The following is a 22427-nucleotide window of genomic DNA, read 5'->3' on the forward strand; positions in this document are numbered from 1 at the left end:
TGGCGATGACGAATACACGCTTCCAATGTGCGTTCACCGTGACGTCGCCAAACACAGATGCGACCATCGTGATGCTGTAAACAGAACCTGGATTCATCCGAAAAAATGACGTTTTGCCATTCGTGCACCCAGGTTCGTCGTCGAGTACTCCATCGCAGGCGCTCCTGTCTGTGATACAGCGTCAAGGGTAACCGCAGCCACAGTCTCCAAGCTGATAGTCCGTGCTGCTGCAAACGTCGTCGAACTGTTCGTGCAGACGGTTGTCGTCTTCCAAACGTCCCCATTTGACGTGGCTGCACGATCCGTTACAGCCGTGCGGATAAGATGCCTGTCATCTCGACTGCTAGTGATACGAGGCCGTCGGGATCCAGCACGGCGTTCCGTATTACCCTCCTGAATCCACCGATTCCATATTCTGCTAACAGTCATTGGATCTCGACGGTCGCGAGCAGCAATGTCGCGATACGTTAAACCGCAATCGCGATAGGCTACAACCCGACCTTTATGAAAGTCGGAAACGTGATGGTACGCATTTCTCCTCCTTACACGAGGCATCACAACAACGTTTCAGCAGGCAACGCCTGTCAATGCTGTATGTGTATGAGAAGTCGGTTGGAAACTTTCCTCGTGTCAGCACGTTGTAGGTGTCGCCACCGGCGCCAATCTTGTGTGAATGCTCTGAAAAGCCAATCATTTGCATCTTCTCCCTGTGTTGCGCAGGTGCTGGGTGTCACTTCGTGGGATGGAGTTCCATGTCTGTTGCACTTGGACTGTCAATACAGGGACAGCTAATGCTGTTTGTGGATGACGCTGGAGTTGTCGTCCAATGAAGACCCATGTGCCATCGACTGGAGACAGATGCGGTTGCGAACCATGGATGAAGGGTATCAGACGCATGCCATATTCCTTGACTTCCGGAAAGCGTTTGACTCGGTGCCCCACTGCAGACTCCTAGCTAAGGTACGAGCATATGGGATTGGTTCCCAAGTACGTGAGTGGCTCGAAGACTTCTTGAGTAATTAGAACCCAGTACGTTGTCCTCGATGGTGAGTGTTCATCGGAGGTGAGGGTATCATCTGGAGTGCCCCAGGGAAGTGTGGTAGGTCCACTGTTGTTTTCTATCCACATAAATGATCTTTTGGATAGGGTGGATAGCAATGTGCGGCTGTTTGCTGATGATGCTGTGGTGTACGGGAAGGTGTCGTCGTTGAGTGATTGTAGGAGGATACGAGATGACTGGACAGGATTTGTGATTGGTGTAAAGAATGGCAGCTAACTCTAAATAGAGACAAATGTAAATTAATGCAGTTGAATAGCAAAAAGAATCCCGTAATGTTTGAATACTCCATTAGTAGTGTAGCGCTTGACACAGTCACGTTGATTAAATATTTGGGCGTAACATTGCAGAGCGATATGAAGTAGGACAAACATGTAATGGCAGTTGTGGGGAAGGCGGATAGTCTTCTGCGGTTAATTGGTACAATTTGGGGAAGATGAGGTTCATCTGTAAAGGAGACCGCTTATAAAATACTAGTACGACCTATTCTTGACTACTGCTCGAGCGTTTGGGATCCCTATCAGGTCGGATTGAGGGAGGACATGGAAGCAATTCAGAGTCGGGCTGCTAGATTTGTTACTGGTAGGTTTGATCATCACGCGAGTGTTACGGAAATGATTCAGGAACTCGGGTGGGAGTCTCTAGAGGAAAGGAGGCGTTCTTTTTGTGAATCGCTACTGAGGAAATTTAGAGAACCAGCATTTGAGGCTGACTGCAGTACAATTTTACTGCCGCCAACTTATATTTCGCGGAAAGACCACAAAGATAAGATAAGAGAGATTAGGGTTCGTACAGAGGCATATAGGCAGTCATTTTCCCTCGTTCTGTTTGGGAGTGGAACAGGGAGAGAAGATGCTAGTTGTGGTATGAGGTACCCTCCGCCACACACCGTATGGTAGATTGCGGAGTATGTGTGTAGATGTAGATGTGGTGATCGAGCTGGCCAAGGCAACATGTCGACACTCTAGAGCATGTTGGGTTACAACAGCGGTATGTGGGCGAGCGTTATCCTGTTGGAGTACACCACCTGGAATGCTGTTCATGAATGGAAGCACAACAGGCCGAACCGGCCGGGGTGGCCGAGCGGTTCTAGGCGCTGCAGTCTGGAATTCGAACCTGCGACCGTAGCAGTCGCGCGGTTCCTGACTGAGCGCCTAGAACTTCTAGACCACCGCGGCCGGCTTACCGAATTATCAGTTTAATAACACAGAGCTGCAAAACACTAACGCGAATTCTTTACAGACGAATGGAAAAACTAGTAGAAGCCGACCTCAGGTAAGATCAGTCTGGATTCCGTAGAAATGTTGGAATACGTGAGGCAATACTGACCCTACGACTTATCTTAGAAGAAAGATTATGGAAAAGCAAACCTACGTTTCTAGCATACGTAGACTTACAGAAAGCTTTTGACAATGTTGACTGGAATACCCTCTTTCACATTCTGAAGGTGGCAGGGGTAAAATACAGGGAGCGAAAGGCTATTTACAATTTGTACAGAAAGCAGATGGCAGTTATAAGAGTCGAGGGACATGAAAGGGAAGCAGTGGTTGGGAAGGGAGTGAGACAGGGTTGTAGGCCTCTCCCGGATCCTATTCAATCTGTATATTGAGCAAGCAGTAAAGGAAACAAAAGAAAAGTTCGGAGTAGGTTTAAAATCCATCGAGAAGAAATAAAAACTTTGAGGTTCGCCGATGACATTGTCATTCTGTCAGAGACAGCAAAGGACTTGGAAGAGCAGTTGAACGGAATGGATAGTGTCTTGAAAGGAGGGTATAAGATGAACATCAACAAAAGCAAATCAAGGATAATGGAATGTAGTCGAATTAAGACGGGTGATGCTGAGGGAATTAGATTAGGAAATGAGACACTTAAAGTAGTAAAGGAGTTTTGCTATTTGGGGAGGAAAATAACTGATGATGGTCGAAGTAGAGAGGATATAAAATGTAGACTCGCAATGGCAAGGAAAGCATTTCTGAAGAAGAGAAATTTGTTAACATCGAGTATAGTTTTAACTGTCAGGAAATCGTTTCTGAAAGTATTTGTATGGAGTGTAGCCATGTATGGAAATGAAACATGGACGATAAATAGTTTGGATAAGAAGAGAATAGAAGCTTTCGAAATGTGGTGCTACAGAAGAATGCTGAAGATTAGATGGGTAGATCACATAACTAATGAGAGAGTATTGCATAAGATTGGGGAGAAGAGGAGTTTGTGGCACAACTCGACTAGAAGAAGGGATCGGTTGGTAGGACATCGCGAAAGCGTTACGGAGACGATAGATAAACTCCAGTGGAAGACTCTGCAGGAGAGACGCTCAGTAGCTCGGTACGGGCTTTTGTTGAAGTTTCGAGAAAATACCTTCACCGAGGAGTCGAGCAGTATATTGCTCCCTCCTACGTATATCTCGCGAAGAGACCATGAGGATAAAATCAGAGAGATTAGAGCCCACACAGAGGCATACCGACAATCCTTCTTTCCACGAACAATACGAGACTGGAGAAGAAGGGACAACCGATAGAGGTACTCAAAATACCCTCCGCCACACACCGTCAGCTGGATTCCAAAGTATGTATGTAGATGTAGATGTAGATATTTAAAGCAAACGTGATTTTCATTCTACTTGCGCCCTATTAGCGCCAGTCTTATGCGACTGTCGCGAAATTTGGATAAACATCATGTTTCAGATGTTTTTGTTCCATTGTTGTTGTTGTGGTCTTCAGTCCTGAGACTGGTTTGATGCAGCTCTCCATACTACTTTACCCTGTGCAAGCTTCTTCATCTCCCAGTACCTACTGCAACCTACATCCTCCTGAATCTGTTTAGTGTATTCATCTCTTGTTCTCCCTCTACTATTTTTACCCTCCACGCTGCCCTCCAGTACTAAATTGGTGATCCCTCGATGTCTCAGAACATGTCCTACCAACCGATCCCTTCTTCTAGTCAAGTTGTGCCACAAACTCCTCTTCTCCCAAATCTTATGCAATACCCTCTCATTAGTTATGTGATCTACCCATCTAATCTTCAGCATTCTTCTGTAGCACCACATTTCGAAAGCTTCTATTCTCTTCTTGTCCAAACTATTTATCGTCCATGTTTCATTTCCATACATGGCTACACTCCATACAAATACTTTCAGAAACGACTTCCTGACACTTAAAACTATACTCGATGTTAACAAATTTCTCTTCTTCAGAAATGCTTTCCTTGCCATTCTCCATGGATTTTAATACCTAATCCGAATTTTTCTTTTGTTTCCTTCACTGCTTGCTCAATATACAGATTGAGTAACATCTGGGATAGGGTACAACCCTGTCTCGCTCCCTTCCCAACCACTGTTTCCCTTTCATGCCCCTCGACTCTTATAACTGCCATCTAGTTTCTGTACAAATTGTAAATAGCTTTTCGCTCACTGTATTTGGCCCCTGCCACCTTGAAAATTTGTAAGAGAGTATTCCAGTCAACATTTTCAAAAGCTGTCTCTAAGTCTACAAATGCTAGTAACGTAGGTTTGCCTTTCCTTAATCTTTCGTCTAAGATAAGGCATAAGGTCAGTATTGCCTCACGTGTTCCAACATTTCTACGCAATGGAAACTGAACTTCCCCGAGGTCGGCTTCTACCAGTTTTTCCATTCGTCTGTAAAGAATTCGCGTTTGTATTTTGCAGCTGTGACTTATTAAACTGATACTTCGGTAATTTTCACATCTGTCATCAGAAAGTGAGATTAACAGTACTTACCGTCAAGTGACCGTAGTAAGTGAAAGTAGTTATTTATTCAATGTCGAAAATGGACTTCATCTTTTTGTGTAGACACTGTGCCCGATTTGGGCTGGCGGCCGTTTTATTAAGCAAAACAGTTTATTGTTATAACAGGCTTTGTCTGATAAAAGATTCCAAAAGTAATTATTCTCACTGCTTTTCCCCCAAACTGTACGATTCGGAGAAAAATAGTTCGATACTTTACCACTGCGTTGAACACGGTTAAAATCTCTCTCCGAGAGTCGATGGTTTGGAATGTTAGTGCTGGGTAATTTTGTGGCGGTGTTCCTGCCACTACTTACTGCACAGTTCTGACATTCCGAATCGCGGATCTTCCATATTTACGGTGGTAGAACTCGAAAGTAACGTTGCATCTCGTCAGTATATTAGAAAAGATCAGGGTTTACATTGGCAGATCACCTACACTTGATTCCTGCTGATGTGACGACGGATCGTGCAGGTCGTTTTGTCGCTTACCTAATGGTGGGCAGGTTGGAGTCTGAGGCTGCATATAAACCTATTTAGCTTATTACCTTTCTACCGGGTGATCAAAAAGTCAGTATAAATTTGAAAACTGAATAAACCGCGGAATAATGTAGATAGAGAGGTACAAATTGACGACACACATGCTTGGAATGACATGCGGTTTTATTAGAACCAAAAAAATACAAACGTTCAAAACATGTACGACAGATGGCGCTTCGTCTGATGAGAATGGCAATAATTAGCATAACAAAGTAAGACAAAGCAAAGATGGTGTTCTTTACAGGAAATGCTCAATATGTCCACCATCATTCCTCAACAATAGCAGTAGTCGAGGAATAATGTTGTGAACAGCACTGTAAAGCATGTCCGGAGTTACGGTGAGGCATTGGCGTCGGATGTTGTCTTTCAGCATCCCTAGAGATGTCGGTCGATCACGATACACTTGCGACTTCAGGTAACACCAAAGCCAATAACCGCACGGACTGGGGTCTGGGGACCTGGGAGGCCAAGCATGACGAAAGTGGCGGCTGAACACTCGATCATCACCAAACGACGCGCGCAAGAAATCTTTCACGCGTCTCGCAATACTTTGGTTTTTTTGGGTTCTAATAAATCCCCATATCATTCCAAGCATGTGTGTCAATTTTTACCTCTCCATCTACGTTATTCTGTGATTTATTAAGTTTTCAAATTTATACTCACTTTTTGATCACCTGGTACATCTACATCTGCATCTACATGGATACTCTGCAAATCACATGTAAGTGCCTAGCAGAGGGTTCATCGAACCTCCCTCACAATCCTCTATTATTCCAATCTCGTATAGCGCGCGGAAACAATGAACAGCCATATCTTTCCTTTATTTTATCGCAGTGATCGTTTCTCCCTTTGTTGGTCGGTGTCACCAAAATATTTTCGCATTCGGAGAAGAAAGTTGGTGACTGGAATTTCGTGAGAAGATTCTCTCACAACGAAAAACGCCTTTTAATGATGTCAAGCCCAAATGCTGTATCATTTCTGTGACACTATCTCCGATATTTCGCGATAATACAAAACGTGCTGCCCTCCTTTGTTCTCTTTCGATGTACTCCGTCAGTCCTGTCTGGTAAGGATCCCACACCGCGCAGCAGTATTCTAAAACAGGACGGACAAGCGTAGTGTCGCCAGTCTCCTTAGTAAATCTGTCACACATTCAAAGTATCGTGCCAGCAAAACGCAGTCTTTGGTTAGCCTTCCCCACAACAGTTTCTGTGTGTTCCTTCCAATTTATGTTGTTCGTAATTGTAATTCCTAGGTATTTAGTTGAAATTATGGCCTTTATATTTCACTGATTTCTTGTGTAACCGAAGTTTAACGGATTCTTTTTGTCACTCATGTGGATGACCTCACACTTTTCGTTACTTAGGTCAACTGTTAATTTTCGCACCACTCAGATATCTTTTCTAAATCGTTTTGCAGTTTGTTTTGATCTTCTGGTGACTTTATTAGTCGATAAACGATAGCGTCATCTGCAAACAACCGAAGACGGTTGCTCAAATTATCTCCCAAATCGTTTACATAGATAAGGGTGCCAGGTTGAGATTCATTGGGAGAGTCCTTAGAAAATGTAGTCCATCAACAAAGGAGGTGGCTTACAAAACACTCGTTCGACCTATACTTGAGTATTGCTCATCAGTGTGGGATCCGTACCAGATCGGTTTGACGGAGGAGACAGCGAAGATCCAAAGAAGAGCGGCGCGTTTCGTCACAGGGTTATTTGGTAAGCGTGACAGCGTTACGGAGATGTTTAGCAAACTCGAGTGGCAGACTCTGCAAGAGAGGCGCTCTGCATCGCGGTGTAGCTCGCTGTCCAGGTTTTGAGAGGGTGCGTTTCTGGATGAGGTATCGAATATATTGCTTCCCCCTACTTATACCTCCCGAGGAGATCACGGATGTAAAATTAGAGAGATTAGAGCGCGCACGGAGGCTTTCCGGCAGTCGTTCTTCACGCGAACCATACGCGACTGGAACAGGAAAGGGAGGTAATGACAGTGGCACGTAAAGTGCCCTCCGCCACACACCGTTGGGTGGCTTGCGGAATATAAATGTAGATGTAGATGTAGAAGAAACAGCAAAAGACCTATACGAGTACTTTGGGGAACGCCAGAAATCACTTCTGTTTTACTCGACGACTTTCCGTCAGTTACTACGAACTGTGACCTCTCTGACAGGAAATCACAAAATCAGTCACGCAACTCAGACGATATTCTACAAGCACGCAATTCACTACGAGCCGCTTGTGAGATACAGTGTCAAAAGCCTTCCGGAAATCCAGAAATACGGAAACGATCTGAAATGCCTTGGTACACAAAACAGGTCCGAACGCTGTTGCAGAGGCAACGGAGAAAGCATGCAAAGTTCAGAAGAACGCGAAATCCCGAAGATTGGCTAAAATTTACAGGCGCGCGAAATTTGGCACGGACGTCAATGCGAGATGCCCTTAATAGGTTCCACAACGAAACATTGTCTCGAAATTCGGTAGAAAATCCGAAGAAATTCTGGTCGTACGTAAAGTACACAAGCGGCAAGACGCAGTCAATACCTTCGCTGCTCAGTGCCGATGGTACTGTTACCGACGACTGTGCCGCTAAAGCGGAGTTATTGAACGCAGTTTTCCGAAATTCCTTCAACAGGGAAGACGAATGGAATATGCCAGAATTTGAAACACGAACAGCTGATAGCATGAGTTTCTTAGAAGTAGATACCTTAGGGCTTGCGAAGCAAGTCAAATCGCTTGATACGGGCAAGTCTTCAGGTCCAGATTGTATACCGATTAGGTTCCTTTCAGATTACGCTGATACAATAGCTCCCTACTTAGCAATCATATACAACCGCTCGCTCACCGATAGATCTGTACCTGCAGATTGGAAAATTGCGCAGGTCGCACCAGTGTTTAAGAAGTGTAGTAATAGTTATCCATCTAACTACAGACCTATATCATTGACGTCGGTTTGCAGTAGGGTTTTGGAGCATAAACTGTATTCAAACATTATGAATCACCTCGAGGGGAACGATCTATTGATACGTAATCAGCACGGTTTCAGAAGACATCGTTCTTGTGCAACGCAGCTAGCTCTTTATTCGCACGATGTAATGGCCGCTATCGACAGGGGATCTCAGGTTGATTCCGTATTTCTAGATTTCCGGAAAGCTTTTGACACCGTTTCTCAAAAGCGACTTCTAATCAAGCTGCGGGCCTATGGGGTATCGTCTCAGTTGTGCGACTGGATTCGTGATTTCCTGTCAGGAAGGTCGCAGTTCGTAGTAATAGACGGCAAATCGTCGAGTAAAACTAAAGTGATATCAGGTGTTCCCCAGGGAAGCGTCCTGGGACCTCTGCTGTTCCTGATCTATATAAATGACCTTGGTGACAATCTGAGCAGTTCTCTTAGGTTGTTCGCAGATGATGCTGTAATTTACCGTCTAGTAAGGTCATCCGAAGACCAGTATCAGTTGCAAAGCGATTTAGAAAAGATTGCTGTATGGTGTGGCAGGTGGCAGTTGACACTAAATAACGAAAAATGTGAGGTGCTCCACACGAGTTCCAAAAGAAATCCGTTGGAATTCGATTACTCGATAAACAGTACAATTCTCGAGGATGTCAATTCAACTAAGTACCTGGGTGTTAAAATCACGAACAACTTCAGTTGGAAAGACCACACAGATAATATTGTTGGGAAGGCGAGAAAAAGGTTGCGTTTCATTGGCAGGACACTTAGAAGATGCAACAAGTCCACTAAAGAGACAGCTTACACTACACTCTTTCGTCCTCTGTTACAATATTGCTGCGCGGTGTGGGATCCTTACCAGGTGGGATTGACGGAGGATATCGAAAGGGTGCAAAAAAGGGCAGCTCGTTTTGTATTATCACGTAATAGGGGAGAGAGTGTGGCAGAATGATACACGAGTTGGGATGGAAGTCATTCAAGCAAAGACGTTATTCGTCGCGGCGAGACCTATTTACGAAATTTCAGTCACCAACTTTCTCTTCCGAATGGGAAAATATTTTGTTGAGCCCAACCTATATAGGTAGGAATGATCATCAAAATAAAATAAGAGAAATCAGAGCCCGAACAGAAAGGTTTAGGTGTTCGTTTTTCCCGCGCGCTGTTCGGGAGTGGAATGGTAGAGAGATGGTATGATTGTGGTTCGATGAACCCTCTGCCAAGCACTTCAATGTGAATTGCAGAGTGATCATGTAGATGTAGATGTAGATGTCAATAGCACTCAACACTTCATGTGAATAAAGAGCTAGTTCTGTTTCATAGGAACGATGTTTCCTAAAGCCATGTTGACTGTGTGTCAATAGACCGTTTTCTTCGAGGTAATTCATAGTGTTCCAACACAATATATGTTCCAAAATCCTGCTGCATATACACGTTAACGATATGGGCCTGTAATTTAGTGTACTAACTTTCTTGAATTTTCCAGTCGTTGGATACGGATCTTTCGTCGAGCGAACGGTTGTATATGATTGTTAAGAATGGAGCTAATGCATCGGCATACTCCGAAAGGAACGTAATTGGTATACAGTCTGGGCCGGCCGGAGTGGCCGAGCTTTTGTAGGCGCTTCAGTCTGGAACTGCGCGACCGCTACGGTCGCAGGTTCGAATCCTGCCTCGGGCATGGATGTGTGTGATGTCCTTAGGTTAGTTAGGTTTAAGTAGTTCTAAGTTCTAGGGGACTGACGACCACAGATGTTAAGTCCCATAGTGCTCAGAGCCATTTGAACCTTTTTTTTATACAGTCTGGACCACAAGACTTGCTTTTATTAAGTGATTTAAGTTGCTTCACTGCTCCGAGGATATTTACTTCTGCGTTACTCATGTTGGCAGCTGTTCTCGATTCTAATTCTGGAATATTTACTTCGTCTTGTTTTGTGAAGGCATTTCGGAAGGCTGTGTTTAGTAACTCTACTTTGGCAGCAGTGTCTCCGATAGGATCTCCATTGCTATCGCGCAGAGAAGGCATTGATTGTTTCTTGCCGCTGACATACTTCACATATCTTTGGAGGAAAAAGAAAGTTCAACAGTTGCTGGACTTAAGGTAGTCTGGCGTGGTGTCGTATTATAATGTAGGGTCCTACTGATATACACACACGCAGCTCCATATTTATTGAAGGCTGTGAAAACGCTTAATATATTTTATGGAAAGTTAGTGCATGTTACATGTACGGCTCATGCTTCGCAGCGAGCAGTAGAGACATCTACATCTACATCTACATCCGTACTCCGCAAGCCACCTGACGGTGTGTGGCGGAGGGTATTTTGAGTACCTCCATCGGTTCTCCCTTCTATTCCAGTCTCGTATTGTTCGTGGAAAGGAGGATTGTCGGTATGCCTCTGTGTGGGCTCTAATCTCCCTGATTTTATCCTCGCGGTCTCTTCTCGAGAGATCCCTCTGTCGTCTATTTCGATAGCTACCATTTTGTCATCTGTGCGACAGTCTAGAGAAGGAACTACAGTGCACTCTTCCTCTGTGAAACAGTTTTGGAAAAACACATTTAGTATTTCGGCCTTTTGTCTGTCATCGTCTGTTTCAGTACCATTTTGGTGACAGAGTGTCTGGACATTTTGTTTTGATGCACCTACCGCTTCGACATAAGACCAAAATTTCTTAGAATTTTCTGCCAAGTCAGTACATAGAACCTTACTTTCGAATTCATTGAATGGGAGTACATCGGGGGATGTCAGTTACTCGGCGCCTAATCACAGATCGCGAGTACATTATAGGGCAGAGCCAGACAGTTTAAGGGCCAGTATTAACACTGGGAGAACCTGAGGTTTGTAATCCTTACTTAGTTTCTTTAAATTGTTTTTATGATGATGAATAAATGTATTAAAATCACGGCATTTATCCTTTAGTAGAGGGCTATTACAAATGATTGAAGCGATTTCATAAATTCACTGTAGCTCCATTCATTGACATATGGTCACGACACACTACAGATACGTAGAAAAACTCATAAAGTTTTGTTCGGCTGAAGCCGCACTTCAGGTTTCTGCCGCTAGAGCGCTCGAGAGCGCAGTGAGACAAAATGGCGACAGGAGCCGAGAAAGCGTATGTCGTGCTTGAAATGCACTCACATCAGTCAGTCGTAACAGTGCAACGACACTTCAGGACGAAGTTCAGCAAAGATCCACCAACTGCCAACTCCATTCGGCGATGGTGTGCGCAGTTTAAAGCTTCTGGATGCCTCTGTAAGGGGAAATCAACGGGTCGGCCTGCAGTGAGCGAAGAAACGGTTGAACGCGTGCGGGCAAGTTTCACGCGTAGCCCGCGGAAGTCGACGAATAAAGCAAGCAGGGAGCCATTTTCATCTTTCAACAGGATGGTGCTCCACCGCACTTCCATCATGATGTTCGGCATTTCTTAAACAGGAGATTGGAAAACCGACAGATCGGTCGTGGTGGAGATCACGATCAGCAATTCGTGTCATGGCCTCCACGCTCTCCCGACTTAACCCCGTGCGATTTCTTTCTGTGGGGTTATGTGAAAGATTCAGTGTCTAAACCTCCTCTACCAAGAAACGTGCCAGAACTGCGAGCTCGCATCAACGATGCTTTCGAACTCATTGATGGGGACATGCTGCGCCGAGTGTGGGAGGAACTTGATTATCGGCTTGATGTCTGCCGAATCACTAAAGGGGCACATATCGAACATTTGTGAATGCCTAAAAAAACTTTTTGAGTTTTTGTATGTGTGTGCAAAGCATTGTGAAAATATCTCAAATAATAAAGTTATTGTAGAGCTGTGAAATCGCTTCAATCATTTGTAATAACCCTGTACATACTATTTTACTGTACCAGTTAATCTTGTCTCTTGTGTACATTATATAATTTATTCGTTAAAAGGGGGACTTATCCTGACATTCTATCGTATCCACAGGATATCCACAGGCTATCACATTACAATTTACATAATTAATGAGAACAACGTACTCCCACTGGGGGACGTATAAGTGTCAGGGCGACTTCAGTAGTGTTAAGATACCCGTTGCACAAATTATCACTTGCACGTACTCACGGCAAGTTCCCGCCATCAATAGCCAGTAGAAGACGTGGAGGTACGTTAGGCATGGGTGAACATGCCAGGATGAGTTCCTGTGAATCCTGAGAAACAGCCAGCAAAATTTGTGGATGTAACAATCCGAAATCTCAGCGTGAATAAAATATTTGCAGATTAATTGTGATTTCAGCTTGGTTGAATAATTTATGCACACAGGCGTAGAGTCACGCGTTTCATTATAGATAATTTAGTAATAATTCCATCTGTTGTCGCGCTTGACCGTCTGCTCGCTGGCTTAATTGTCTTTGACTAATTTGTTAGAGTTACTGCCGCACTTGAGCGTCTGATCACTGGCTGTAGTCGTTAAGGAATGTTTTATATACGTGTTTGTACATATCACTGCCCAATCACGACGTTGTCTTAACAAAATTAACTGATTATTAAATTATTTTCTTCTACGTGTGCTAGTGTCAATTAAGTAATTATTTGTGTAAGTGAAATTTGCTAAAAAATGGTTCAAATGGCTCTGAGCACTACGGGACTTAACTGCTGTGGTCATCAGTCCCCTGGAACTTAGAACTACTTAAACCTAACTAACCTAAGGACAGCACACACATCCATACCCGAGGCAGGATTCGAACTTGCGACCGTAGCAGTCGCACGGTTCCGGACTGCGCGCATAGAACCGCGAGACCACCGCGGCCGGCAGAAATTTGCACATGAGGGATAATATCGAGTACTCTCACTCTTCGTGCTAACGAGAAACAAGCAAATACTGTAGACAAGGTTAATAGTGAAATGGCGGAGGCAAATGGGAGTATCGAAAATCTGTGGGACAAGACAGAACTGAGAACACTAGGTGCGCAGGGAACAGATGAGATGAACGTGGGTGACAGGGAATTTCTGGAGGAAGGTAGGTTCAGTCAAGCCAGGGGAGGAGAATCTGATAGCGAGGAAGAAACTCGCGAACACGTGGATGTAGTAATAAACATCAGAAGCTGTGGTGTAGTTAGCCCATGTGGACACAAAAGCTCCAGTAATTACTGCAACCGACCACAATCGAATGCGCCGGCACGCAGTAACGCATCAGGGGTTATAGTAGTTATAAAAGACACGAAGAAATTGACAGAACCCAATACCGGTATGTCCGCGCTTGTTCAGAACCAATTGTGTCAAATAACGTGCAAGGTGCTAAAAGTGATAGATGAGGCAATGGAAAATATGAGAAACGAAATAAAAAGAACATGAGGGGAATTCATAACAGGATCGACAAAGTTAGTATGGATATTAACACAATTAAGATGGAAGCAAGAGATGTCAAAGACGAAGAAGTTACATTGCAACCCAAATTGACACGCGAAGGAACAGAGATAAAAAGAACTGCTAATAAAGTTAAATTAATAGCAAGAAACGCGAAACGTATTGCTAGTGTTACTAAGGAGCAGACACTACAAACACCAAACTAGGAAAAGGGCCAATACATACCGGGTGATCAAAAAACTTAATCAACCACGGAATAATGTAGATAGGTAAAAATGGACACACATGCTTGGAATGACATGGGGTTTTATTAGAACAAAAAAAAAAAAAGAAGTATTGCTCGACGCGTGAAAGATCTCTTGCGCGCGTCGTTTGGTGATGATCGTGTGCTCAGCCGCCACTTTCGTCACGCTTGGCCTCCCAGGTCCCCAGACCTCAGTCCGTGCGATTATTGGCTTTGGGGTTACCTGAAGTCGCAAGTGTATCGTGATCGACCGACATCTCTAGGGATGCTGAAAGACGACATCCGACGCCAATGCCTCACCGTAACTCCGGACATGCTTTACAGTGCTGTTCACAACATTACTCCTCGACTACAGCTATTGTTGAGGAATGATGGTGGACATATTGAGCATTTCCTGTAAAGAACATTATCTTTGCTTTGTATTACTTTGTTATGCTAATTATTGCTATTCTGATCAGATGAAGCGCCATCTGTCGGACATTTTTTGAACTTTTGTATTTTTTTAGTTCTAATAAAACACCATGTCATTCCAAGCATGTGTGTCAATTTGTACCTCTCTATCTACATTACTCCGTGATCTATTCAGTTTTCAAATTTATACTGACTTTTTGATCACCCGGTAAATTGCAGAGTAGCATAAGTCGCGTCAAAGAGACACAGTTGCATGCGAAAGAGACTACGCCGAATGAAGTACGTATTGCGAAATTAGAGCAACTCCGAATGAGCATGAAAAGGGCAATGAAACAACTATCCGAAGAAATAAAGTCTCAATACAAAAGTTCAGAAAATACGGAAACTCAGAGTGATAGTAGTGTAACAGCAGCGAGAACGATAGAAACCAGACCAAATTCGGTACAGCACAATCTTGTACAAACAGAAAGCGTAAACACAGTAAAGGAATATGGTGTGGCCAACTTTGACATGGAACATATAACGACACAAAATCTAACAACCTCGCTTGTCTCAAACCACGCGAATAATAACGCCATATTTGACATGGACAACGGTAGCCTGTTAATTCGTACTACCGCACGCCTGTCGAATAATACTGAATGCGCTGTAGAAATGGGGACTGAACACAGCCGGGACTGCGGACCTGAGGAGGCGCGCGAAAGACGTGAAATCCAACCAATGAGAGTAATTACACTACTGGCCATTGAAATTGCAACACCAAGAAGAAATTCAGATGATAAACGCGTATTCATTGGACAAATATATTATACTAGAACTGACATGTCATTACATTTTCACCCAATTTGGGTGCATAGATCCTAAGAAATCAGTACCCAGAACAACCACCTCTGGCCGCAATAACGGCCTTCATACGCCTGCCCATGCAGCTTCAACACGATACCACAGTTCATCAGTTCATCAAGAGTAATGACTGGTGTATTGTGACAAGCCAGTTGCTCGGCCACCATTGACCAGACGTTTTCAGTCGGTGAGAGATCTGGAGAATATGCTGGCCAGGGCAGCAGTCGAACATTGACTGTATCCAGAGAGGCCCGTACAGGACCTGCAACGTGCGGTCGTGCATTATCCTGCTGAAATGTAGGGTTTCACACGGATCGAATGAAGGGTAGAGCCACGGGTCGTAACACATCTGAAATGTAACGTCCACTGTTCAAAGTGCCGCAGTGCGAACGAGAGGTGACCGAGACGTGTAACCAATGGCACACCATACCATCACGCCGGGTGATACGCCAGTATGGCGATGACGAATACACGCTTCCAAAATGCGTTCACCGCGATGTCGCCAAACACGGATGCGACCATCATGATGCTGTAAACAGAATCTGCATTCATCCGAAAAAAATGACGTTTTGCCATTCGTGCACCCAGGTTCGTCATCGAGTACACCATAGCAGGCGCTCCTGTCTGTAATGCAGCGTCAAGGGTAACCGCAGCCACGGTCTCCGAGCTGATAGTCCGTGCTGCTCCTAACGTCGTCGAACTGTTGGTGCAGATGGTTGTCGTCTTGCAAACGTCCCCATCTGTTGACTCAGGGATCGAGACGTGGCTGCACGATCCGTTACAGCCATGCGGATAAGATGCCTGTCATCTCGACTATTAGTGATACGAGGCCGTTGCGATCCAGCACGGCGTTCCGTATTACCCTCCTGAACCCACCGATTCCATATTCTGCTAACAGTCATTGGATCTCGACCATCGCGAGCAGCAATGTCGCGACACGATAAACCGCAATCGCGATAGGCTACAAGCCGACCTTTATCAAAGTCGTAAACGTGATGGTACGCATTTCTCCTCCTTACACGAGGCATCACAACAACGTTTCACCAGGCAACGCCGGTCAACTGCTGTTTGTGTATGAGAAATCGGCTGGAAACTTTCCTCATGTCAGCACGTTGTAGGTGTCGCCACCGGCGCCAACCTTGTGTGAATGCTGTGAAAAGTTAATCATTTGCATATCACAGCATCTTCTTCCTGTCGGTTGCATTTCGCGTCTGTAGGACGTCATCTTCGTGGTGTACCAATTTTAATGGCCAGTAGTGTAAAAACTCCGAAGAAAAATTTTACTTTGAGCACTTCATTTCAGTCAGAAGGTCCCAACACTATAAAGATGACGGAAATATTTTACACTCCAAGACTTTTATAGGACAATTTGATCTGAGTTTACCACCCCACTGGCCTCTCAGATACCAATTACATTTTGTCTGCTCGGACATGGAAGGTGCAACCATCGAATGGATGAGAAACATAGGGAGAACTTGTGAAACACATGAAGAGTTCCGCACAGCGTTTCTGAATAGATACTAGTCGAGAGAAACATAAGACTGAATTAAGCAAGAGATGATAATGTCCAGTAATTTCGAAAATTCAGGGTTCCACAGTCCAGACAAGTTTTTTGAGAACATGGCGAAAAAGAACCAATACTTAGATCAACCATGCAATAGATACACACAGACACATGTACGAGTATATCCATTTTTATTATATGTATGTACTCAAATATTCTTCTCCAGACTTATTATTACAGCCAGTACAGGGTTATTACAAATGATTGAAGCGATTTCACAGCTCTACAATAACTTTATTATTTGAGATATTTTCACAATGCTTTGCACACACATACAAAAACTCAAAAAGGTTTTTTAGGCATTCACAGATGTTCGATATGTGCCCCTTTAGTGATTCGGCAGACATCAAGCCGATAATCAAGTTCCTCCACAACTCGGCGCAGCATGTCCCCATCAATGAGTTCGAAAGCATCGTTGATGCGAGCTCGCAGTTCTGGCACGTTTCTTGGTAGAGGAGGTTTAAACACTGAATCTTTCACATAACCCCACAGAAAGAAATCGCATGGGGTTAAGTCGGGAGAGTGTGGAGGCCATGACATGAATTGCTGATCATGATCTCCACCACGACCGATCCATCGGTTTTCCAATCTCCTGTTTAAGAAATGCCGAACATCACGGTGGAAGTGCGGTGGAGCACCATCCTGTTGAAAGATGAAGTCGGCGCTGTCGGTCTCCAGTTGTGGCATGAGCCAATTTTCCAGCATGTCCAGATACACGTGTCCTGTAACGTTTTTTTCGCAGAAGAAAAAGGGGCCGTAAACTTTAAACTGTGAGATTGCACAAAACACGTCAAGTTTTGGTGACTTGCGAATTTGCTGCACGAATGTGTGAGGATTCTCTACCGCCCAGATTCGCACATTGTGTCTGTTCATTTCACCTTAAGAAAAAATGTTGCTTCATCACTGAAAACAAGTTTCGCACTGAACGCATCCTCCTCCATGAGCTGTTGCAACCGCGCCGAAAATTCAAAGCGTTTGACTTTGTCATCGGGTGTCAGGGCTTGTAGCAACTGTAAACGGTAAGGCTTCTGCTTTAGCCTTTTCCGTAAGATTTTTCAAACCGTCGGCTGTGGTACGTTTAGCTCCCTGCTCGCTTTATTCGTCGACTTCCGCGGGCTACGCGTGAAACTTGCCCGCACGCGTTCAACCGTTTCTTCGCTCACTGCAGGCCGACCCGTTGATTTCCCCTTACAGAGGCATCCAGAAGCTTTAAACTGCGCATGCCATCGCCGAATGGAGTTGGCAGTTGGTGGATCTTTGTTGAACTTGGTCCTGAAGTGTCGTTGCACTGTTATGACTGACTGATGTGAGTGCATTTCAAGCACGACATACGCTTTCTCGGCTCCTGTCGCCATTTTGTCTCACTGCGCTCTCGAGCGCTCTGGCGGGAGAAACCTGAAGTGCGGCTTCAGCCGAACAAAACTTTATGAGTTTTTCTACGTATCTGTAGTGTGTCGTGACCGTATGTCAATGAATGACAGTGAATTTATGAAATCGCTTCAATCATTTGTAATAGCCCTGTACTTCGGTACTACCTTTTACGGCCTATGTGCTTGTTTCAACCATTGTTTAGTGTTAACTTCTAGTTAAGTATGCTGACAATATATGTGACATACGCATGAATTGACGATGCCACAGGAAAAACGCTTGTGTATATGACAGATGTAACTAATTAAAAAATAAAAACTATAATCTCATCAACATTTTTAAAATCCATTGACAGGCCTCACATACACAACACTAAAAAGCAGATAGTAATTGCGTCTTTCCAGCAGGCTGCGGTTGAAACAGGTTTGCAACTTTTGTGCGATTAGAATAACTGTTAGAGAAACCATCTTAAGTTGTGTATGAAGTTTTATTTATTTACTGATGATTAGTTTCAGACAGCTTGTACTAAATCATTCATGTACATAACTCTTACATTACAACCAGACTTGCAAGTAAGTCCCTGGCCACAAAACATATAACTGTAACAATACATAATGTAGCGTTCACACATGAACATCACTGTATGTCAAAACGTAAACATACAGTGATGTTTCTGTGTGGACGCTACAATGTGAGTTGTCATGTTTATATGTTTTGTGGCCAGTAACATACATGCATATCTGGCTGTAATACAAGAGATTCATACATGGATGATTCACTGCAAGCCATCCAAAACTAGCCATCAATAAATAAATAAAACTTCTTACGCAACGTAAGATGGTTCTTCTAACAGTTTCTGTAGGAAGTAAGTGTTTAAACTCGACTGCAATGCAGTGCTGATCATTTGCAAATCCAAGCATGTAGTACACTTCACCAATTATAAGTTTCCACTATTAAGACTCATAATGAGAGATTCTGCAACTCTGTTGAAATTTAAAATTTTCCTTTATTTTATCACCTCAGTTGCACATTTGATTTCATGAAGATAAGTTTCGATCAACATTTGATCATTCTGTATTGTGCGTACATGAGCAGAGCACAGTTTACAATTTCTTCGTGTAATATTGTAATGAATAGTCCCGTACAGATACAGTGGGTTGGTTACGTAACTACATAGATGAAGAAGGTGATCAAATATTCATTAGACTTGTCATTATAAAAATAGATGTTCAACTTAAGTCTTAGAAATAAGGATCAATTTAAATTTAAACTTCACTGCAGTTTTAATGGACAGCAGTGGAAAATAATTCCCCTGTTGCTCACATCCTGAAGCAAAAATTCTTCTGACTAGGTGCTACTTTGGCATCTCACATGGCAGTCTTATTTTCCTTTTCATCAAACACCTGCTACTTTGGGCATACCTTGAGAAACTGTGTCTCTTAACTAATTTCCTGTAATATACATCATCAGGAACCACACTGTGACATTTGTCATGGTATTTTATATGATCAGAAGCCCCATTCCTGAACTGACCCCTCTTGTCCAAGTAATTTAATGTCAAATAACTGAATGTAAGATCAAGACTGTAGACAATCAGAAGTGCAGTTGTCAAAGTTACCATTTCTATTACACAATATCAGAAACCTCAGTGCTGAAGCAACCACCAGCAGTGAAAGTGATCATATGCTGAACGGCTGAACTTAAGGTCAGGAGCGTACATGATCAGAAACCCACCTGTGGAAGTTACCATTTGTAACACGCAAGATCAGAAACTTCATTGCTGAACTCTCTATCTGCAGTCCAACTGATGACACAGCAAATATCTGATCACAAAGTCAACACATAGGGTCAGAAACTTCCATAGCTGAACTCACTTTTTGTAGTACAAGTGATGAACCACAAAACAGCTGAATGCATCATCGAAAATCTACATGATCAGAAACTCACTTGTGAAAGTTACCATTTGTAACATACATGATCAGTAACCTCAGAGCTGAACTGACCATCTGTATTCCAACGAATGGGAAATTAGATTGTTGAACATGCAGTCAGCAATGTATATGATCCGAAAGCCACTTGTGAAAGTTACCATTTGTAACACACATGATCAGAAACCTCATTGCTAAACTCACTATGTGTAGTCCAAGTGATAAGACACCAAACAGCTGAACAGATAGTCAACAATCTACATGATCACAAACCCACTCCTCAAGTTACAATTTTTAACACAAATGATCAGAAATCTCATTGCTGGACACAGCATTGGTAATTCACATGATGTGACACCAAATAGCTGAATGCATACTCAACAGTCTGAATGATCAGAAACTCACTTGTGAATGTTACCATTTGTAACACAAATGATTACAAATATCATTGCTGAACTCACCAAGTGCATTCCAAGTGATGAGACAGTGAACAGCTGATCATAACAATCAACAGTGTACACAATCAGAAACTCACCTGTGAAAGTTAGCATTTGTAACACAAACATTCAGAAACTTCGTTGCTGAATTCACTGTCTGCAGTCCAAGTGATGAGACATCAAATATCTGATCACAAGGTCAACAGTGTACACAATGACTAATCCACTTAAAAATTACCATTTGTAATATATATGATCAGAAACTTCCATTCTGAACCCACTTTTTGTAGTACAAGTGATGCACCACCAAACATGTGAACGCATCATCAAAAATCTACATGATCAGAAACTGACTTGTGAAAGTTACGATTTGTAACATACATGATCAGAAATCTCAGTGCTGAGCTGACCATCTGTAGTCCAAGTAATGGGAAACTAAATAGCTGAACACACAATCAACAGATTACATGATCTGAAAGCCACTTATGAAAGCTACCATTTGTAACACACATGATCAGAAACCTCATTGCTGAACTCACCATGTGTAGTCCAAGTTTTAAGACACCAAACAGCTGAACAGATAGTCAACAATCTACATGATCACAAACCCGCTCCTCAAGTTACAATTTTTAACACAAATGATCAGAAATCTCATTGCTGGACACAGCATTTGTAATTCACAAGATGTGACACTAAATAGCTGAATGCACAGTCAACAGTCTGAATGATCAGAAACTCACGTGTGAAAGTTACCATTTGTAACACAAATGATTACAAACATCATTGCTGAACTCACCATGTGCATTACAAGTGAACAGCTGATCATAACAATCAACGTTGTACATGATCAGAAACCCATTTGTGAAAGTTACCATTTGTAACACACATGATCAGAAACTTCGTCGCTGAACTCACTGTCTGCAGTCCAAGTGATGAGACAGTAAATATCTGATCACACACAATGACAAACCCAGTTGTGAAACTACAATCTGTAGTACATATGATCAGAAACTTCCACTGCTGAACTCACTTTTTGTAGTACAAGTGATGCACCACCAAACAGCTGAATACATCATCAAAAATCTACATGATCAGAAACCGACTTGTGAAAGTTACAATTTGTAACACACATGATCAGAAATCTCAGTGCTGAGCTGAACATCTGTAGTCCAAGTAATGGGAAACTAAATAGCTGAACACACAATCAACAGTGTACATGATCAGAAACCCTCCTGTGAAAGTTACCATTTGGAACACACAAGATCAGAAACCTCACGCCTTAAGCCACTACCTCTAGTCCAAGTGATGAGACACCAAACAGCTGAACGTGTGGTCAATGGTGTACATGATCAGGAACCCAATTGTGAGAGTGAATCATATGATCAGAAACTTCAGATTGCTGAACTCACCATCGGCTGTGGCCGCCCAGTAGGAGTACCGTGCGTCCTGCGCCGTTGTCACAGCCGCCCCCAGCCGGTTGCCACCCCCAGGTGACCCGTCTCCTCCCCCACCACCTCCAGAGCCGCCTCCACCGCCTCCAGGGCTGGGAGTGAAGCTGCCTCCCGGACTCCCCACTGAAACACACATGCGACCTCTCAATTGTGTCTGTGATTGGTACTTCTGTTGTTATAGCATATCAACATACAAGAGGAAGATAGGTTTGTATCAGGCAACTAATTGTATCGGTCAAGGGCCGTTCCTAAACTCCATGGATTTTAATACGTACTCCGAACTTTTCCTTTGTTTCCTTTAGTGCTTGCTCAATATACAGATTGGATAGCATCGGGGAGAGGCTACAACTCCCTTCCCAACCACTGCTTCCCTTTCATGTCCCTCGATTCTTATATCTGCCATCTGCTTTCTGTACAAATTGTAAATAGCCTTTCGTTCCCTGTATTTTACCCCTGCCACCTTCAGGATTTGAAAGAGAGTATTCCAGTGAACATTGTCAAAGGTTTCTCTAAGTCTACAAATGCTAGAAACGTATGTTTGCCTTTCCTTAATCTTTCTTCTAAGATACCCTAG

At 43.4% G+C, this 22427-nt stretch overlaps 1 protein-coding gene across 1 annotated transcript in view; it reads right to left on the reverse strand.

Annotated features, from left to right (window-relative positions):
* The window catches only part of LOC126426617 (forkhead box protein D3-A-like), a 587591-nt gene that overhangs the window by 17182 nt on the left and 547982 nt on the right, over positions 1-22427 (reverse strand). The window contains exon 13 of the mRNA XM_050088507.1: positions 21812-21976. Within this exon, the coding sequence (XP_049944464.1) occupies positions 21812-21976 (165 nt within the window). The remainder of the gene's footprint in view (positions 1-21811; positions 21977-22427) is intronic.

Source organism: Schistocerca serialis, chromosome 11 (genome assembly GCF_023864345.2).
Source record: "Schistocerca serialis cubense isolate TAMUIC-IGC-003099 chromosome 11, iqSchSeri2.2, whole genome shotgun sequence".
NCBI lineage: Eukaryota > Metazoa > Arthropoda > Insecta > Orthoptera > Acrididae > Schistocerca > Schistocerca serialis.